We start from the raw sequence: 18,139 nt of genomic DNA, 5'->3' as shown, positions 1-18,139 counted from the left end.
TCTTCAAAAATCGTCAAACTCCTTCACGTCTCTTCGTCGTTTGTTTACTCATTGGAGAGGAATGTTATCGAGCAGAGGTAAGGCAAGCATGTACATAGGCAAATAAGTAAATAGTCCTTGGTGAGACGACAGTCAAGCAAGCAGGTGGATTAGTTTGATAGATCGTCTTAATGAATATGTTATCAGATTTTTTTTAGACGCCAGAGGGTTGTTGCGTACATATAAATCGCATAAGTAGTTGACTAAGATGACCTTTTTGGTAAGTAAAGTTGCTTTAAACTGGATCCACGCGTTTGTAGAGGACTCATATAATCGATTAACACCAGAATTTTTTAAATTTTTTTTACACTGGGGTGTTTTATTACAGCATACATGTGTACGCAGTGAGTTAGATCGACAGAGACATGACATATTTGGAAAAACGTGTGGTGTGTGTGTGTGTGTGTGTGCGCGTGTGGTGGTTACTCATTCAACAGTCCACATGTGTACCATAGGTAATCTCTCTTGAAACTGTCCTAGGGCTATACAGCAAGGATGTGCCGTGGGGAGAAAAGCAAATTTGAACTCGGCAAGCTGGAATCTCTGAACATAGAGGAACGTATCTAAATATTGATTTCTAATTTTGGCACAAGGCCAGTAGTTTCGAGGAGGGGCTAAGTCGATTACATCGACCCCAGTGCCCAACTAGTACTTATTTCATCGACTCCGAATTGATGAATAGAAAAATTGACCTCAGCGGAATTGGAACGCAGAACGTAAAGACAGACAAAATGCTGCTAAGTATTTTGCCCAGCATGCTAACAACTCTGCTACCTTGCCAATAATAATAATAATAATAATAATAATAATAATAATAATAATAATAATAATAATAATAATAATAATAATCCTTTCTACTAAAGGTACAAGGCCTGAAATTTTGGGGGAAGGGACTTGTCGAATACATCAACCTCAGTGTTTCACTGGTACTTAATTTATGGACCCTTAAGGATGAAAAGCAAAGTCGACCTCGGCGGAATTTGAACTCAGAACGTAACGGCAGACGAAATGCCGCTAAGTATTTTTCACGTATTCTAAACATTCTGTCAGCTCACCGTGAAGAATGTTACTCTAATGATCTCTCCCCTTCATGCCACTTCCCTACTTATCAATGCTAATTCTTTCTTTTATTTGTTTCAGTCATTTGACTGGGGCCATGCTGGAGCACCGCCTTTAGTCGAACAAATCGACCCCAGGATTTATTCTTTGTGAGCCTAGTACTTATTCCATCGGTTACTTTTGCCGAACCGCTAAGTTACGAGGACGTAAACTCACCAACATTGGTTGTCAAGTGATGGTGGGGGAACAAACACAGACACACAAACATACGCATATATATATATATATATATATATATATTATATATATATATATATATATATATATATACGACAGGCTTTCTTCAGTTTCCGGCTACTAAATCCACTCACAAGGCTTTGTTCGTGCCGAGGCTCAAGTAGAAGACTCTTGCTCAAGGTGGCACGCAGTGAGACTGACCTGGAACCATGTGGTTAATAAGCAAGCTACTTACCACAGGCACAAAGTCAGCAGTTTTTGAGTGGAGGGTGTACTCCACTATTGATACCAGTGCTTGAGTGGTACTTGACTTTATCGAATTCGAAGCGTTGTAAAACAGCCAAGTTGATCTCAGAAGAATTTGACAAAGAAGGTAACAAGCTGGAAGAAATATGCGAAATATTTTGTCGGATGCGCTGAAGATTCCGCATAATCTCCATGAATTAAATTCATTCAATAATGGCCGGCACGGAACTAGAGTAGAAGTCACTTGAATTATGTACCACACAATGGAACTGAACCTGAGGGGGAAGTCGATTTCATCGACCCCAGTGCTCGACTGGTACTTATTTCATCGATTCCGAAAGAATGAAAGGCAATGTGGACCTCGGCGGAATTTGAACTCAGAACATAAATTCGGACGAAATGCCGCTAAGAAATTTGCCCAGCGTGCTAACTATTCTGACAGCCCACTGCCTTACCTTATTAAGAAAGTTTTGCCTTGAAATAATATAAAATAGTGACGTTAATGTTTGATCCAAAGGTAAGACAAATTTAAATGCGCGGAAATGTACAATCGTCAGGGCTTTAGTTATAAACGTCAAAGTTAGAACTTGGAATTTAAACTCAGAAGCTAAGAGGACAAACCTGAATACTGCAAGGAACCCTGTCTTTGTCTGGCGATCTGCAAATTCTGTCACTCGACAAAGATCTTAATTAAAATGTTCAGCGCAACAAAAAGAAAACGACAACCAGGTGAGTTTATAAATATATTTAATGAGATAATACAAAATCTTTACAAATTACTAATGGCACATCCTGAAAAACAATGTTCTAAGACAAAAAACGATCACGGAAATATCTAGAAATACAACGGCTGCATAAATATTTGAAGACATAGCAGATGATGATGTCTGGTAAAATATGGCATAACAGATGACATCTGGGAAAGGGTTACATAACAGATGATGACGTCTGCCTCAAAAGGTTATACTTTGTTGTTCATTGGCAGGATCTCTTCGATTTCGTCACTGTAGGAAAAATAAGAATAGGGTAGAGAATATATATACATATGTGTTTGTGTGTATGTGTGTGGCATGTGTGCGTGTGTTAAGTGTGTATGTGTGTATAACTATATATATATATATATATATATATTATTCTACATATACATACATATATACGTATACACACACACACACACACACATAGACACACGCACAATGTTTTGTAAATATATGCTTGCACATCTTGTGAGTATATATATATATATATATATATATTAAATATGAATTAGAAGCAACTTGAATGTTGTAAACAATATCGAATAAATGTATTAAATGCATGTGCTTTATTTCTTCGTCGGTCGGCTGCAATATATACACACACACACACACACACATATATATATATATATATATATATATATATATATATATATATATATATATATATATATAGATAGATAGATAGATAGATAGATAGATAGATAGATACATACATACATAGATAGATAGATAGATAGATAGATACATAGATAGATAGATAGATAGATAGATAGATAGATAGATAGATAGATAGATAGATAGATAGATAGATAGATAGATAGATAGATAGATAGATAGATAGATGCATGTATATATATACATATATACATGATTTATATATGTATATACATATATATATGTATATATATATAATTTGCGAGTGTGTTTGTGTTTGTAAAATAACGAAGGTAGCTAGACGCAATACAAAATCAAAAAGAAAATCTCTTTTGTCACTAATAGTGACTGATGGTGCAGGGTACACCTACATTGCTAGAAACAAGAATCAAAGACCCTTATAACCGGAAAAAATGCATATGTCTATGCACTGACAGGGAAGATAACCGCCCCTCAGCGAGTGAGATCGAGGTCATTATAGTAGCTAGTTTCGCTTAGTTCATCAGTAGTGATTACTACATCGCTGACGGTCAGGCTAAATCCCAGCAGTCAGTATATAGTATTTACCATATGAATCAATGACTATATTTGTATATTATATTTGTTTCTATATGTACATGCTCGTACTCCTTCAAATATCTATGATTTATGCCAATGGATGCTTCTTTTTCTAATATTTTATTTATTGTTCATTTATTTTAACAGAAGCAGTGTTGTATTGAAAACAGTTTCACTTTTTCCTCTTACATATGCAAAATTATTTTCTTCCCTTGCACGAGTTCTTAAAATACACCGTTGTCCATATCCTCTGCATTTAAACTACACATATCTTTGTTCCAGTCGGTTTCTTCTATTTCTCTGTCTTTGTATTTTAAGGTAAATATTTCACTTATTAAATCTTTACGTTTAGTAAATTATACTTTATAAGTTTTCATTCATTCTTTATTTCTTATTCCATTACACACACACCCACTCACGCACACACACACACAAACACACACATACACACACTCACTGACACACACACACACACACACACACACACACACACACACACACACACACATATATATATATATGACGGGCTTCCACACAGTCTCTGACATATATGTATATATATATATCCATATCGGCTACCTCTGACGAGAGCAGGGTTACACACAATTGTTATCTGTGACTACGTTGAATCCCTAGTGCGAAACCGATTGGTATGATCGGCCGTAACGGATATATAATACTGTACACTTCGGATGATTTACCCACTCTTTTGACAGATATAAAAGTGCATTCTTTTGCTGACTTATGGACTCTTAGACGACTTGCACGCGCCCATACACACACACACACATGACAGAACACGAAACCACGTGGTTGTGATGCGATCTTCTTAATCGCACAGCCATGCTTGTGCCTATAATACAGTAATAAAATATAACATACACATGATATATTATACAAGTATGCTTATGTTCAACAAAACCTACATTTTCTCTGGATCCGGTAACCTTTTGCTGAATCCAACTTTTCCATTCATCCAGTACGTTGTCATGGTACCCTTTCCCTACAACAAAAACATCAAAACAGAACATTATTAGTAGCAATTAGTTAAAATCGTGTTTGAATTAGTTACATATATACATTAATGTATATATGTATTTATGTATATATATAATATATATATATTATATATATATATATTATATATATATGTATATATATATATTATATATATATATATATAGATATATATATATATATATATATATATAAGGATAAAATCGATAATTTAAAATAAAATAACGATTTTATCAAGTGGTCAGCATGGAAAAAATAACCTTCAAAGGTAATGATTATTAAAATCATAAATTAGGGTATCTACGAGATACCACCATGCTGAAAATAGCAGCCATGATCTGACTCTAATTAAGGTGGTTTTAGAGTCAGATCATGGCTGCTATTTTCAGCATGGTGGTATCTCATAGATACCCTAATTCATAATTTTATATATATATATATATATATATATGGAGATGATGTACAGGTATTTTATATTAGAAAAATGAGGTACTCAGAAAATCGGATGGTTTATATTTACAGATATTTATTTGTATATTACATTTTTTATACATCATATAACTTAGATCATGTATTAGCGCTTTCTCCCATTCTAGTGGGGTTTTCAAATCAAACTAAGTTCCTGTATGAAAAGTTTTGACCATTTTATAGTGGTATTGAGTTTGTAGTGGTGGGGAGGAATATAAGGCAGTACAAGAATTCCTCCCCACCACTACAAACTCAATACCACTATAAATGGTCAAAACTTTTCCTACAGGAACTTAGTTTGATTTGAAAACCCCACTAGATGGGAGAAAGCGCTAATACATGATCTAAGTTATATGATGTATAAAAATGTAATATACAAATAAATATCTGTAAATATAAACCATCCGATTTTCTGAGTACCTCATTTCTTCTAATAATATATATATATATATATATATATATATATATATATATATCTATATATATATATATTCTCCTTTACTCTTTTACTTGTTTCAGTCATGTGACTGTGGCCATGCTGGAGCACCGCCTTTAGTCGAGCAAATCGACCCTAGGACTTATTCTTTGTAAGCCTAGTACTTATTCTATCGATCTCTTTTTGTTGAACCGCTAAGTTACGGGGATGTAAACACACCAGCATCGGCTGTCAAGCGATGTTGGGGGTACAAACATATACACGCACATACATATATATGAATACATATATACGACGGGCTTCTTTCAGTTTCCGTCTACCAAATCCACTCACAAATCTTTGGTCGGCTCGAGGCTATAGTAGAAGACACTTGCCCAAGGTGCCAGGCAGTGGAACTGAACCCGGAACCATGTGGTTGGTAAGTAAGCTACTTACCACACAATCACTCCTACGCCAATATATATATATATATATATATATATATATATATATATATATATATATATACTTACTTGGAATCAATCATATAATAATATAAATAATACATATCATTTATATTATTATTTGATTGAACGCCATGCATCCATTTCCAAGTTCATCTTAATCTTTTTGATGCGACTTTATACTGTTTTCTCCCCTATCCTTTCCTCAAATTCCCTTTTTCTCCCCTTCACCGTTTTCTATCTGTCCCTCTCTCTCCCCCTCTTTCTCTTTTTCTCTCTCTCTCGTTGCTCACATGTGACCATCGTCCATCTTTCTTTTCTTCACGGGGTCATCTTTCTTTTTCTTCAGGACTGTCCCAAGGACTGGACGTCTTTTGTCTCTCTCTTCTATCTTTTCTGTTTTCAAAGAAAATATTTTTCCAGCGTTCGCTATTTTACCCTCGTTCTGTTCTAACAACAATCTATGTTTGTTTCTATGTATGTGTGTATGTATGTATGTATGTATGTATGCATATTTGAATGTTCTTTCTGACAGGAGTTTTAGTGAGCATTTTCACTTGTCACCCTGTTGAGTCTGAAGATTTTAAGCAAAAAAGAAAAAAAAAATTACATCGAGAAAAGTTGCTCTTGTTCTCGCCATAAATTGTGCAACCATTCACCCTTTCAATTTTAAGAACTACATGTATGTATATATGTGTGTATATATGATATGTATTTTCAGCTCATATTTTGTCTGTAAATAGATATCAGACAAACCGACAGCCTCCCATAAGCCCCTGTCTCACTTATTGGAGAATGCATTCTGCTACAGGTCGGCCAGGGATCTCTCTCCAGCTCTTCTGTGGTGGTCATATGGTAACCCCCTCAGTTATTTGAAAAACAAAGTTATGTCAGTTTCTTGCTTCCTCCTTTTCCTGTGAAAATCTTTCGAGCGGGGAGATACCGTTCCGATGTACCTCATCCATAGTTTCTCCATTTCATGGAGTGGCTCAATTCGAATTTGATTTTGACCAGCAGAAGATGTATGTTGTTGTCAATGCTCGTATTGTTTATACTGAAAGCGCGTGGCGTAGAGATTAGGGCATTCGACTCACGATCGTAAGGTCCTGAATTTTATTGCTGACAACTCGTTGTGGCCTTAAACAAGACACTTTATTTCACATTATTTCAGTCCACTCAGCTGGTCAAAATGAATAGCACCTGTATTGCAAAAGGCTCGCCTTGTCATAATGTGTATCATACTGAATCACCCTGAGAACTACGTTAAGGGTACACGTGTCTGTAGAATGCTCAGCCACTTACACATTAATTTCACGAGCAGGCTGTTCCGTTGATCGGATCAACTGGAACCCCCGTTGTCGTAACCGTTTACTGTTCCCCACTTTAAAACTAGTGTTTCCAAATTTATTCTTTTTTTGTCTTTTCCATTGTTCAGATTCAAATGTTTAAGGTTGAAACGCTGACTGTTTGATTTGCGATTACGTTGTCTGGTTGTTTTTATTTTCAAATCTATTTTCATATTTGAAAATAATTTGGAGGTGTATTTGTTTGCATTATTAAGACTATACTGCTGCCACTTCTAACTTCTACTTCATCAGATACCTTGAGCTACAAATAATAACATAATTGGTCATTTATCAAGAAATATAGAGGTCAGTTAAATATGTCTGAAGAGAAATCTTTAGGTAGGGCAATGGAGTTACTCAAACAATTCAAAACCCTGCCATGAGGAAAACTGGGATAAAAACACTTTGTTTTCGCGGAGTTTTGACAGATGTCCCTCCAATTAAACAATAAATGATAATGATGATGATGATGATGATGATGATGATGATGATGATGATGATGACGATGATGATGTTGAAAATAATAATAATAATAATAATAATAATAATAATAATAATAATAATAATATAATAATAATAATAATAATAATAATCAGGCAGTGGCTCTCATGGCTTATGATGTTAACTGATTGGAAGTGTTATCATGTACATTGTTTTGTCTTGGTTTAAAAGATGGGCTACGGCAAATATTCTGCTCAATACCACAGATTTGCTTGTCAGTTGTTTGACCTTAACCAGTTGAGCATGTCCCTTGGTGGCCGACGATATTTGCATCTCTGATCATGAGCAGAAGTAGTGGAGGAGCATTATAGCCATGTGCTGAGAGGAATTCTTTGGAGTTTGGATAATTCACCTTTGGAAAATGGGTGTTTCGTTCAACATCCTTAAACAACCTTTATTCAGGGACCTTTGGAGCGGGATGGGCTACTCGACCAGAAGAAAGGTCTAACTGGGTCCCACCTGCAAGGTCATGCGCTGTTTATCTTGCTATATCACCATGTCGCGCACATATGGTTGTGGTGCATGTGCCTGGTGTACCCTTATCAGACGGGTAGTCATGATGGGTATACTGGGTTTCGTATATTTAACCCCAGTATCACTTTGATGGCATGCACTGCCCTCTCACTCAATAATAATAATAATAATAATAATAATAATAAATAAAAGCCTCTCTAGATGAAGGTAGGTGGAGTCTCTTCTAAATGTTGATCGACGGTACATCTAATGATGGGTTCACTATAAAAACACTGGTAGTTGCGCAACTTGAATCACGAGCTCATATGAGTGACAATGAGAAATCAAAATTTTGGGATCAACGGGGTTAACGAGACTGGAAGCTTTGATGGTGAAGGTGTCACACCCGGGAAGCTTGGAGTAACTGATCCGGTTCCAGTAGATTGTTACCCAACAATGGATCAGCAGACACGACGGACCTGGAGTAAAAGAGTAAACATTGTGGTCATAGAGTGTTACTACCTGAGTAACCCTGTAGACATAAATGGTGTTCCTATTAGGGGCTAACTGCTACGTGTGCATGGACAATGGAGAGAAATGGAGAGAAGAGATTATGCGATCAAGCTAGAGCAATAAGAAAATATCACTGGTTGACAGAAGGTGGGGTCGAAATTCTCAAAAAGCAGGTGTAAGAAAATAGTAGCAGAAGAAATTATAAAAATGCAGATCTTACTGAAAAAGAGAAGGGGAAGCTTAGAAATTAACAAATATACAGGGCACTGAAAAGAAAGTAAAGTCATTGAAAGAACAGACCTAAAAGTAGTAATAGAGTAACTCAAGCAACGTCTTATTGCAAAGAAAGCAAAGATGACAAGATATGACTAAAGAGTGAATAAAGAAATATTAGCAAAATAGATTATGCGGAGTAGACCAGAAGAGATTTTACCAAGAAATAAATAGAGAGTGTACAGTTGAAGTGATGCTGTTAGTTAGCAACGTAAGTCAAAAGTTTGGGAGCGACATCTGGAGTGAGGACGAGGAGCACAAGGAAGATACTGAATTTTTACCAGAACTGGAACAACCAACAGCTTGTCCGCAGCGAGCAGAACTAGACATTTTAGTTAGGGACTTGACGGAAGTCAGCAAAAAGATGGGCAATTTGAAGGCTCCGGGACAAATGGAGTTCAAGGCTACTGGATCAAAAATTTAGTGAATATCATGCATGAATAGCTGAACAAATTAACACTTTGTTAAATGCCGACGAAGTGACACCGAAATTGCTAACCAGTTTTATGATAGCGCAAAAGGGAATACAGCAGACAGCTGCACACCGATACCACGCTTACCACTTACGTGGAAGTTATTGGCTGGAATAGTCCAAAATCAATGTACGGGAATCTTGAAGAAAATAGCCAGGTGAGCAGAAAGGGTGCAAGCATATATGCAACTGTACCAAAGATCGACTTCTGATAGACAAAACAGTACTTAGAGATTTCAAGAAGAGGAAAATCAACTTTGCCATATAATGAATTGATTACTGCAAGGCCTATGATATGTGCCACATTCTTGGAAAATGGAATGTGTGAATATATTTGGTATTGCACCGAATGTCGAGCAATTTCTTAGTAAAATGTAAAGAAGTGGATGACAGAACTGATAGCATATAGAAGCTGAAGCACAATAAAAATAAAAAGAGGTTTATTTTAAGGGGACTTTCTGTCCTCACTTGTATAGTGCACGATACCATTAAAATTAGTTTCGAGGAAAGCTAAAGCTGGGTATGAATTCAAGGGTCTCCAATAAAAGATTAATCACTCGTTATTCATAGACGACCTCGAGTTTTGTGATAAGGATTAATCCCAGGTCAGTTCCCTCACTGATACAGATTATGCGTTTAGTGCTGACGTCAGAATGGGGTTTGGATTGAAAACGTGTAGTATGTTAGTCTTGAACAGATGCAAAATTAAATGCATGGATGAATGGGTGACGCCATCGGGGAAGGTTATAAAGCAATTAAATAATGCAGGATATAATTGCTTGGTGGTATTGGAAATGGAGGAGGAAATTTCAGGTGGAATACTTGCGTAGAATGAGACTTGTCCTCAAATCGAAACTGAATGGACGCAATAAGATTAAAGCTGCCAACATAGGGCGATCTCATTCCCTAAATATGAGGCAGGGGTAATAGAGCCAAACAGCTTAGATCGCAAGGCAAGAAAGCTATTGACCAGATATAAAGTATTTCATCCAAAGAGTGACACAGACAGACTGTATGTACCAAGAAAAATAGGAGATTAGATGCGAACACAGCATTAGAACAGAAAAAACATGACAAGGTACATAAAATGTCACAAAACTGATATTGTAGGAAGCAAGAAGGCCCGGCTTATACAAATATTGAAGATTGTAAAGATAAAATGGAGGAGGAGGAGAGTCGTTCTCAATATTGAACAGGTCCCTTATTTTATCAATCCCGAAAAGAGGCAAAAAAAATTTGTGTTCATATTCATATTCTTTGAGTCATTGGACTGCGGCCATGTTGGAGCATCTCCTTCAAGGATTTAATCAAACTGGTGTTTATTCTATCGAATCTACTTGTCGAACCGCTATGTTGCCTGACATAAAGGGAATTTTAAAATATGTTGCCTGACATAAAGAGAATCATGGCTGGAAAATCTTTAGTCAAGGATGCTCTGGAAGAAGCCAACAACGACGATAACAACAATAAACAACAGCGATAACAACAGCGGCGGCAGTGGTAACGGCGGCAGCGGTGGCGGTGGTAGCGACGGGGGCGGCGGCGGCAGCAATGACCACACTAGCTACACATGACAATGGAGATATACGTACTTTGATCGGTGTTTCGCCTCTCAATGAAACGACATAGCCACCAATCTTCATCAAAGCATCCCTTGTTGATTCACTGATGTGAATTCTCAGTCCTGCAGCAACAACAAAAACAACAATATCAATAATAACTGTAACAGCAACAGTAACAATAACTGAGAAAGCATCTATGAACTGCTAGAAATAGCAGCCAAATCTCCTTGAAATCGCATATTATCACCTGAAAAAAAGAAAAGCATCAAAGCAATATGAAACGAAATGGACGTGGGGATGGCTGCTAGAGGTAGTAGGCAAACCGATCTCAAATTATACCTTACAATACGGTAGGGAGTAATTTGAAGAAAATACAGTTCTGGATATATAAGGGATATATAAGGGATATATAAGGGCCGAGAGAAGGATATATTGGTAATATGTGTTAATAGGTCTCCTCAACTAATGCTAAATTGCACCTAATCTAGAAAAACAATAACAACAATAATTATTATTATCGCTTCTACTAAAGGCACAAAGCCTGAAATTTTGGGATGAGGGGACCAATCGATTACACTGACCCCAGTGTTTCACTGGTACTTAATTTATCGACCCCGAGAGGTTGACAAGCAAAGTCGACTTCGACAGAATTTGATAATGATAATAATAACAATAACTTTTTAGTATAGGCACAAGGCTTGGAATTTGGTGGGGAGAGAGGTAAGTCTATTGTATCGACCCCAGTGATCCTCAAAAAGATGGAAGAAAAAGTTGGAACTTTTCTGAAAGAGAAAATAAGGAAGCTATTCTCAAAGAGCTGACCCGACGGTTTACAACAGTAAATTTCGCCCTGCATAAGGACAAACGCGTGGCGTTACACCGCGATACACCGGGTAATGGAGTAAATCCATTATCCAAAGATTCTGAAGGGAAAGGATTGAAACAAATACCACATGGTATCTTCTCTAACGTTCTAACCATTCCACGATTCCAATGACTGTCATGGACTGGTACTTTATTTTATCAGCCTCGAAAAGATAAAAAGCAAAATCAGCTTTGGCAAGAGTTGAACTCTGAGCGCAGTGAACTAGAGCAATTATCGCAACGACGTTCTAACGACTCTGTCACTTAGCTGGAATACGATGCAAACAGATCCAAACAAAACTGACTTTTATTAATATTTCACTGTTGCAAGGCGGTGAGCTGGCAGAAACATTAACACTGCGGGGGAAAATGCTTTGTGGTACTTCGTCCGTTTTTTACGTTCTGAGTTCAAATTCTACCGAGGTTGACTTTGCTTTTTCATCCTTTTGGGGTTAATGAAATAAGTATTCGTTGAACACTGAGGTCGATGTTATCAATTTACCCCCTAAATTGCTGACCTTGTGCCAAAATTTGAAACCAGTTTTTCAATGCTGCTATTGTTCTTGTTTAATCTCATATCAACCCAAGCTGAACGGACCTTATGATTAAAGGCATTTCAACAATAACCATCTCGTCTTTCACGTGAGCTATATGGCGGTAGGGATAGTCTAAGGGAAATTTTGGCTCCTATTTCTTGTCGGTGGATTTATCACATAGTAGTTCTTCGCTCGCCTCTTTTTTCAAAATTTTCTTTTAATCTTTTTCTTTTCTTTTTCGAGTGCCTATGACACATTTAAGGACTCTAAGAGTAGTGAAGGGAAGCGAAAAGTTAACCCCAGTTAGGAAACCTAACCCGAATGCTTGCAACATAGTCGACTCTACTAAAGGCACTCACGGGCCAGCCAACTAGTTTGCTCCTTATACAGATGACTTTTTATTTTTTAAATATATATAATAGTCATGCTCTAGAACGACCACAGCTCACTGGCTGAAATACAGTAAAACAAAATTAAACTAAATGCTGCTTCAGTTTTGTTATACTTGAACATCTAGATACAAAAAGAAGAAAACACAGGTCAAGAAATAACACGGTCGAGTGCATAATCTCAATCACAGCGATTTGTGATTTGAGAAATAAGTAGTATCGTCTTTCACTCTAACATCGCACGCACACCACTTACTCGCACGAACACGACCGATTGCAAGCAAAGAAAGGATCCTTAGCAAGTTGTATTTCTCAAGTTATTCGATGCGGTCAATGTTAACTTAACACAACTTCCTAACGTATTTTGCTTTCAGATTCTGGATATTCAAAACCCCCTTGCAGTTAGAGTATTTCTCATACGACATAACAAATGCATTCAATTTTCAAATTTTAGGGGTTTGCATTCTGAATATTTCTATTTCTCCCTCTCTCTCTCTCTCTCTCTCTCTCTCTCTCTATGTATGTATGTACGTATCTATCTATCTATCTATCTATCTATCTATCTATCTATCTATCTATCTATCTATCTATCTATCTATCTATCTGTGAATATATATATATATTACAAATAAGAAAATGGAGAAACACATTAGTTGGTTTATCAGCTTTAGGATATTAGAATGTTGACTTATTTATTTATCAAAACAACAACCATAATAACATACATATATACAGTATAAAATTCAGCACATATAAGATAAGAATACAAGTAGTTATTAAAAAAAGCATTAGTATAAATTATTAAAATCATTAAAATCGCTTACAGCTGTTCAGTCTATGATATGTATATATATATATATATATATATTATATATATATATATATATATATATATATATATATATTATATATATATATAATATATATATATATATATATATCTTTCTCTTTTTCTCTCTTTTACTTGTTTCAGTCATTTGACTGCGGCCATGCTGGAGCACCGCCTTTAATCGAGCAACTCGACCCCGGGACTTATTCTTTTGTAAGCCCAGTACTTATTCTATCGGGCTCTTTTGCCGAACCGCTAAGTAACGGGGACATAAACACACCAGCATTGGTTGTCAAGCAATGCTAGGGGGACAAACACAGACACACAAACACGCACATACACACATATATTATATATACATATATATGACAGGCTTCTTTCAGTTTCCGTCTACCAAATCCACTCACAAGGCTTTGGTCGGCCCGGGGCTATAGCAGAAGACACTTGCCCAAGATACCACGCAGTGGGACTGAACCCGGAACCATGTGGTTGGTTAGCAAGCTACTTACCACACAGCCACTCATGTTTTGTATTGTTTTTATTATTCAGCTTTTATATTAGAAACGTTGATACCACACTATATAATCAGAAAAAATAATATTGGTGATAACATTGAGGATACATCAGACCATGTTATAGAATGAGTCTTTAATATCACACAGCATATATGATACAGCGGAATGGATTATTAAAGACAGTAAACGAAAAACACACAAGGATTTTCAAGCTGTTAGAAAAATAGTCATTTATTGTAAGACAACAGTTATGCGTTTTTGATGACTGAGAGGAAGAAAATTTAAGTCACACTCACCTTTGCCACTTGATTCCATTCGAGATGCTGTGTTGACTGTGTCTCCGAATACACAATACCTCGGCATTGTTAAACCAACTACACCTGTTCAAGAGCAATGAGAAGAAGAAGAAGTAAAAGATAGATAAGAATATCGAGTCTTTGAATAATTGTGTTGCTTTTGTGACCGTTCATTTTGAAAGCGCTTAAGTGTGTCTCAAAATAATATCTGCGAATGGAAAAATCAATGTATTTGTAAAGCTGTGCGTTTATTTTATGTACGTCTTCAGCAGAATATTCATTTATATTCTAAGAGAGTTTTCTTCTTCTTCTTCTTCTTCTTCTTCTTCTTCTTCTTCTTCTTCTTCTTCTTCTTCTTCTCTTCGTCGTCGTCGTCGTCGTCGTCGTTATCCTACAGAGAGGCGCCATCAAGGAAAATTGATGTCTAAATTATTTGTTGACTTTGACTTGGCTAACTTCACGAGTGATCCATTTTGCACACATACACATACACACTCACACACGTACGTATCTTTTACTTTGTTTCCGTCATTAGAGTGCGGCCATGCCGAGGCACCATCTTAAAGAATGAAACGACCCCACTGCTTTTTTTAAGGTCGGTATTTATTCTATCGATTTCTTTTGCCAAGCTGCTAATTTACGGGGACATAAACATACAACATCAGTTTTCAAGTTGTGGTGAGAGACAAACAGACACAAAAACACACACACACACAAGCACAACACACACACACACACACACACACACACACACCACACACACACACACCACACACATATATATATAATTATATATATATATATATATATATATATATAATATATATATATATATAATATATAATTTCAACAATTGAGGGTAAAATTAATTAATTAATAATCAATTTCACCAAGTATTCAGTATGTAAAGGGACCATTTCTATGTAAAGGGACCAGTATGTAAAGGGACCAGCTGCTATTTCTAATGAGTTCAGTATGTGGCAAAGTAATTTATTTTACTAAGCCCTTTTATATAATATATTATATATATATATATATATATATATATATATATATATATATAATAAGGTCATCCCATAAGTTCTGTCCGATTTTACCTTTTTTAAAATTGAATGAAATTTAATAGTATTTTAGAATGTCTAATGGAATTTAAAATTATTTTTATGAATTTGTGTACATTTAAACTAATTAACTATTATTTTGCAGAATAATAGAATTAAAATTTATTTGATTAAAACCTTTTCTAACATGGAAGTATCCAAAGAGCATTTGAGGCACATAATCCTTTATGAGTACAAAAAAGGAAACTCTGCTGCCGAAGCTACTCGAAACATACACTCAGTTTATGGGAAAGAATGCTTGAATGAAAGAACTTGCAGAAAATGGTTTGCAAAATTCAGAAGTGAAGAGTTCAGCCTTGAAGATGAAGATCGAACAGGACGTCCAGTTGAGTTTGATAATAAGTTCCTTGAGGCATCACTTGAAGAAAATCCCGCATTATCACTTGAAGAATTGGCAATAAAGCTTAGTTCAAACTATACAACCCTTCATCGTCATCTTCAACAACTTGGAAAGGTTCCTAAACTTGGAAAATGGGTGCCTCATGATTTGTCCAAAAGCAACCGCAAATCCCAAGTTGACATCTGCTCTTCTCTCTATTCTCGCGAACTCATTTCACCCTTTTTGGATAGACTTGTGACTGGTGACGAAAAATGGATCTTCTATCGAAATGTTAAACTTCGTAAACAGTGGCTTAGTAAAAGGGAAAAAGCTCAACCACAACCAAGAAGGGAACTTCATGGGAAAAAGGTTCTTCTCTCTATCTGGTTGGAGTGCAAAGAAGTAATTCAGTTTGAATTGTTACCACCTAATGCAACAATCAGTGCTCAAGTCTACTGTTAGCAATTAGAGCGTTTGAACCAAGCTTTGAAGAAAAAAAGACCCGCTTTAGTGAATCGAAAAGGAGTGATGTTTCATCAAGACAATGCGTGACCCCACACTGCAAAGAATCACATCACAGAAGATCGAAGAGCTTGGTTGAGAAAAAATTCCTCATCCACCTTATTCTCCCGACCTTGCTCCTTCAGATTACCATTTGTTCCGTAGTTTACAGAATCATTTGGGGGACATATCTTTCGCAAGCCAGGAGGAGGTCGAAACTGATATTTCAGAGATCTTCGCTTTGAAACCAAAAGAGTTTTACATTGATGGGATTAAAAATCTTGTAAATAGATGGAAGGAAGTTATAGATAATCACGGAAAGTACATTGATGACTAAATTTCAATTAAATATAACATTTCATCTCTTGTTTTCTTTATTCAAAATTCGGACACAACTTATGGGATGACCTGATATATGACGGTCTTCTTTTAGTTTCCATCTGCCAAGCCCACTTATAAGACTTTGGTCCCCCTGAGGTTATAGTAGAGGACACTCGCCCAAAGTGCCATGCGGTGAGGGTGAGCTCGGAATATGATTGGGAAGCAAGCTTCTTACCATGCAGCTACGCCTGCGCCCACATTATGTGTGTGTGTGTGTGTGTGTGTGTGTGTGTAACTCTGAGATGCAGCACGGAATTTTGTTATATATATATATATATAAAAAAATGTGTATATATCTGCAGAACAGATGAGCAAAACTGTAAAAATCAGTGACAGCAGTGGCAGTAACAGCAACAGCAGTGAAGGCGCAATGGCCCAATGGTTAGGGCAGCGGACTCGCGGTCGGAGGATTACGGTTTCGATTTCCAGACCGGGCGTTGTGTGTGTTTATTGAGCAAAAACACCTAAAGATCCACGAGGCTCCGGCAGGGGCGGGGCGACCCCTGTTGTACTCTTTCGCTCCAACTTTCTCTCACGCTTTCTTCCTGTTTCTTGTCTCCGACTTCCTACGCAACCGCTGAGTCTGGATGCGCATTCATCCATCCGTCGATGCTCTCGGTGTCGGGGGTTGACCTGCTTTCTCTTCTGCGGGTCTTACGAATAACAAAGGACCACGTTTCGGACTTCTCCCACTACAGACAATCCAGAGGCGCGATCTTGCGAGCTCTGGGACGATGACGGCTTCGCTCAACAAACAAACAAACAGCAACAGCAACAACAATAGTAATAACAACACAGCACGAAAAAACTATGAAACAAAAGAGAATAATGTCAACAAAACGTAACACCAACACTAGCAAGAACACTGCCGCCACCACCACCACTAGCGGTAACAGCCGTTCAATAACGTCGTGGGACGCTGGACGGAGGGACCGGTTAAACTGTGCGGAGTCTGGTTTGGTCTGAATCTCTAGGTGGAGAACAACTGAGATGGAGTAACGAGCGAGGTGGCCAATCTCACAAAGAAATGGGCCGAGAGAAAGCTGTCTTTGAAATGTCGGACAGAGGTGGCGCATGCACACATCATCCCCGTTATGTATTACCGCCTGACCGTCGTGTCTTGCCCCAGTTTACGTCTGGCCAAGCTGGAGCGCGTACTCTTTCGCTTTCTGTAGAAGGGATGCGTTCCACTGGTCAGGATTGACATTTGTTGTTAATACCTGCTGAATGGAGGACTGAGCATGCCGTGGCTACTGATGCGCACACATGCGCTGAGGCTATGCTATCTCTAACGCTTCCTTGACGGTGAGCAGATGTAATCATCGTTTGTCAGACAGGATTTTCCACAGC

At 37.1% G+C, this 18,139-nt stretch overlaps 1 protein-coding gene across 1 annotated transcript in view; it reads right to left on the bottom strand.

The window, feature by feature from the left end:
* Positions 1 to 2,311: 2,311 nt before the first annotated feature.
* Positions 2,312 to 18,139, bottom strand: part of LOC115216228 (atrial natriuretic peptide receptor 1-like) — a 78,828-nt gene continuing 63,000 nt past the window's right edge. Inside the window, exons 19-22 of the mRNA XM_036506956.1 lie at positions 14,468 to 14,551; positions 11,069 to 11,160; positions 4,481 to 4,557; positions 2,312 to 2,585 (exon numbers count right to left, since the gene is read on the bottom strand). Coding sequence (XP_036362849.1) covers positions 2,543 to 2,585; positions 4,481 to 4,557; positions 11,069 to 11,160; positions 14,468 to 14,551 — 296 coding nt within the window. The 3' untranslated portion in view covers positions 2,312 to 2,542. The remainder of the gene's footprint in view (positions 2,586 to 4,480; positions 4,558 to 11,068; positions 11,161 to 14,467; positions 14,552 to 18,139) is intronic.

Source organism: Octopus sinensis, linkage group LG10 (assembly GCF_006345805.1).
Source record: "Octopus sinensis linkage group LG10, ASM634580v1, whole genome shotgun sequence".
Taxonomy (NCBI): Eukaryota; Metazoa; Mollusca; class Cephalopoda; order Octopoda; family Octopodidae; genus Octopus; species Octopus sinensis.
The sequence above is the reverse complement of the archived record's forward strand: the minus strand, read 5'-3'. Positions and strand labels throughout refer to the sequence as shown.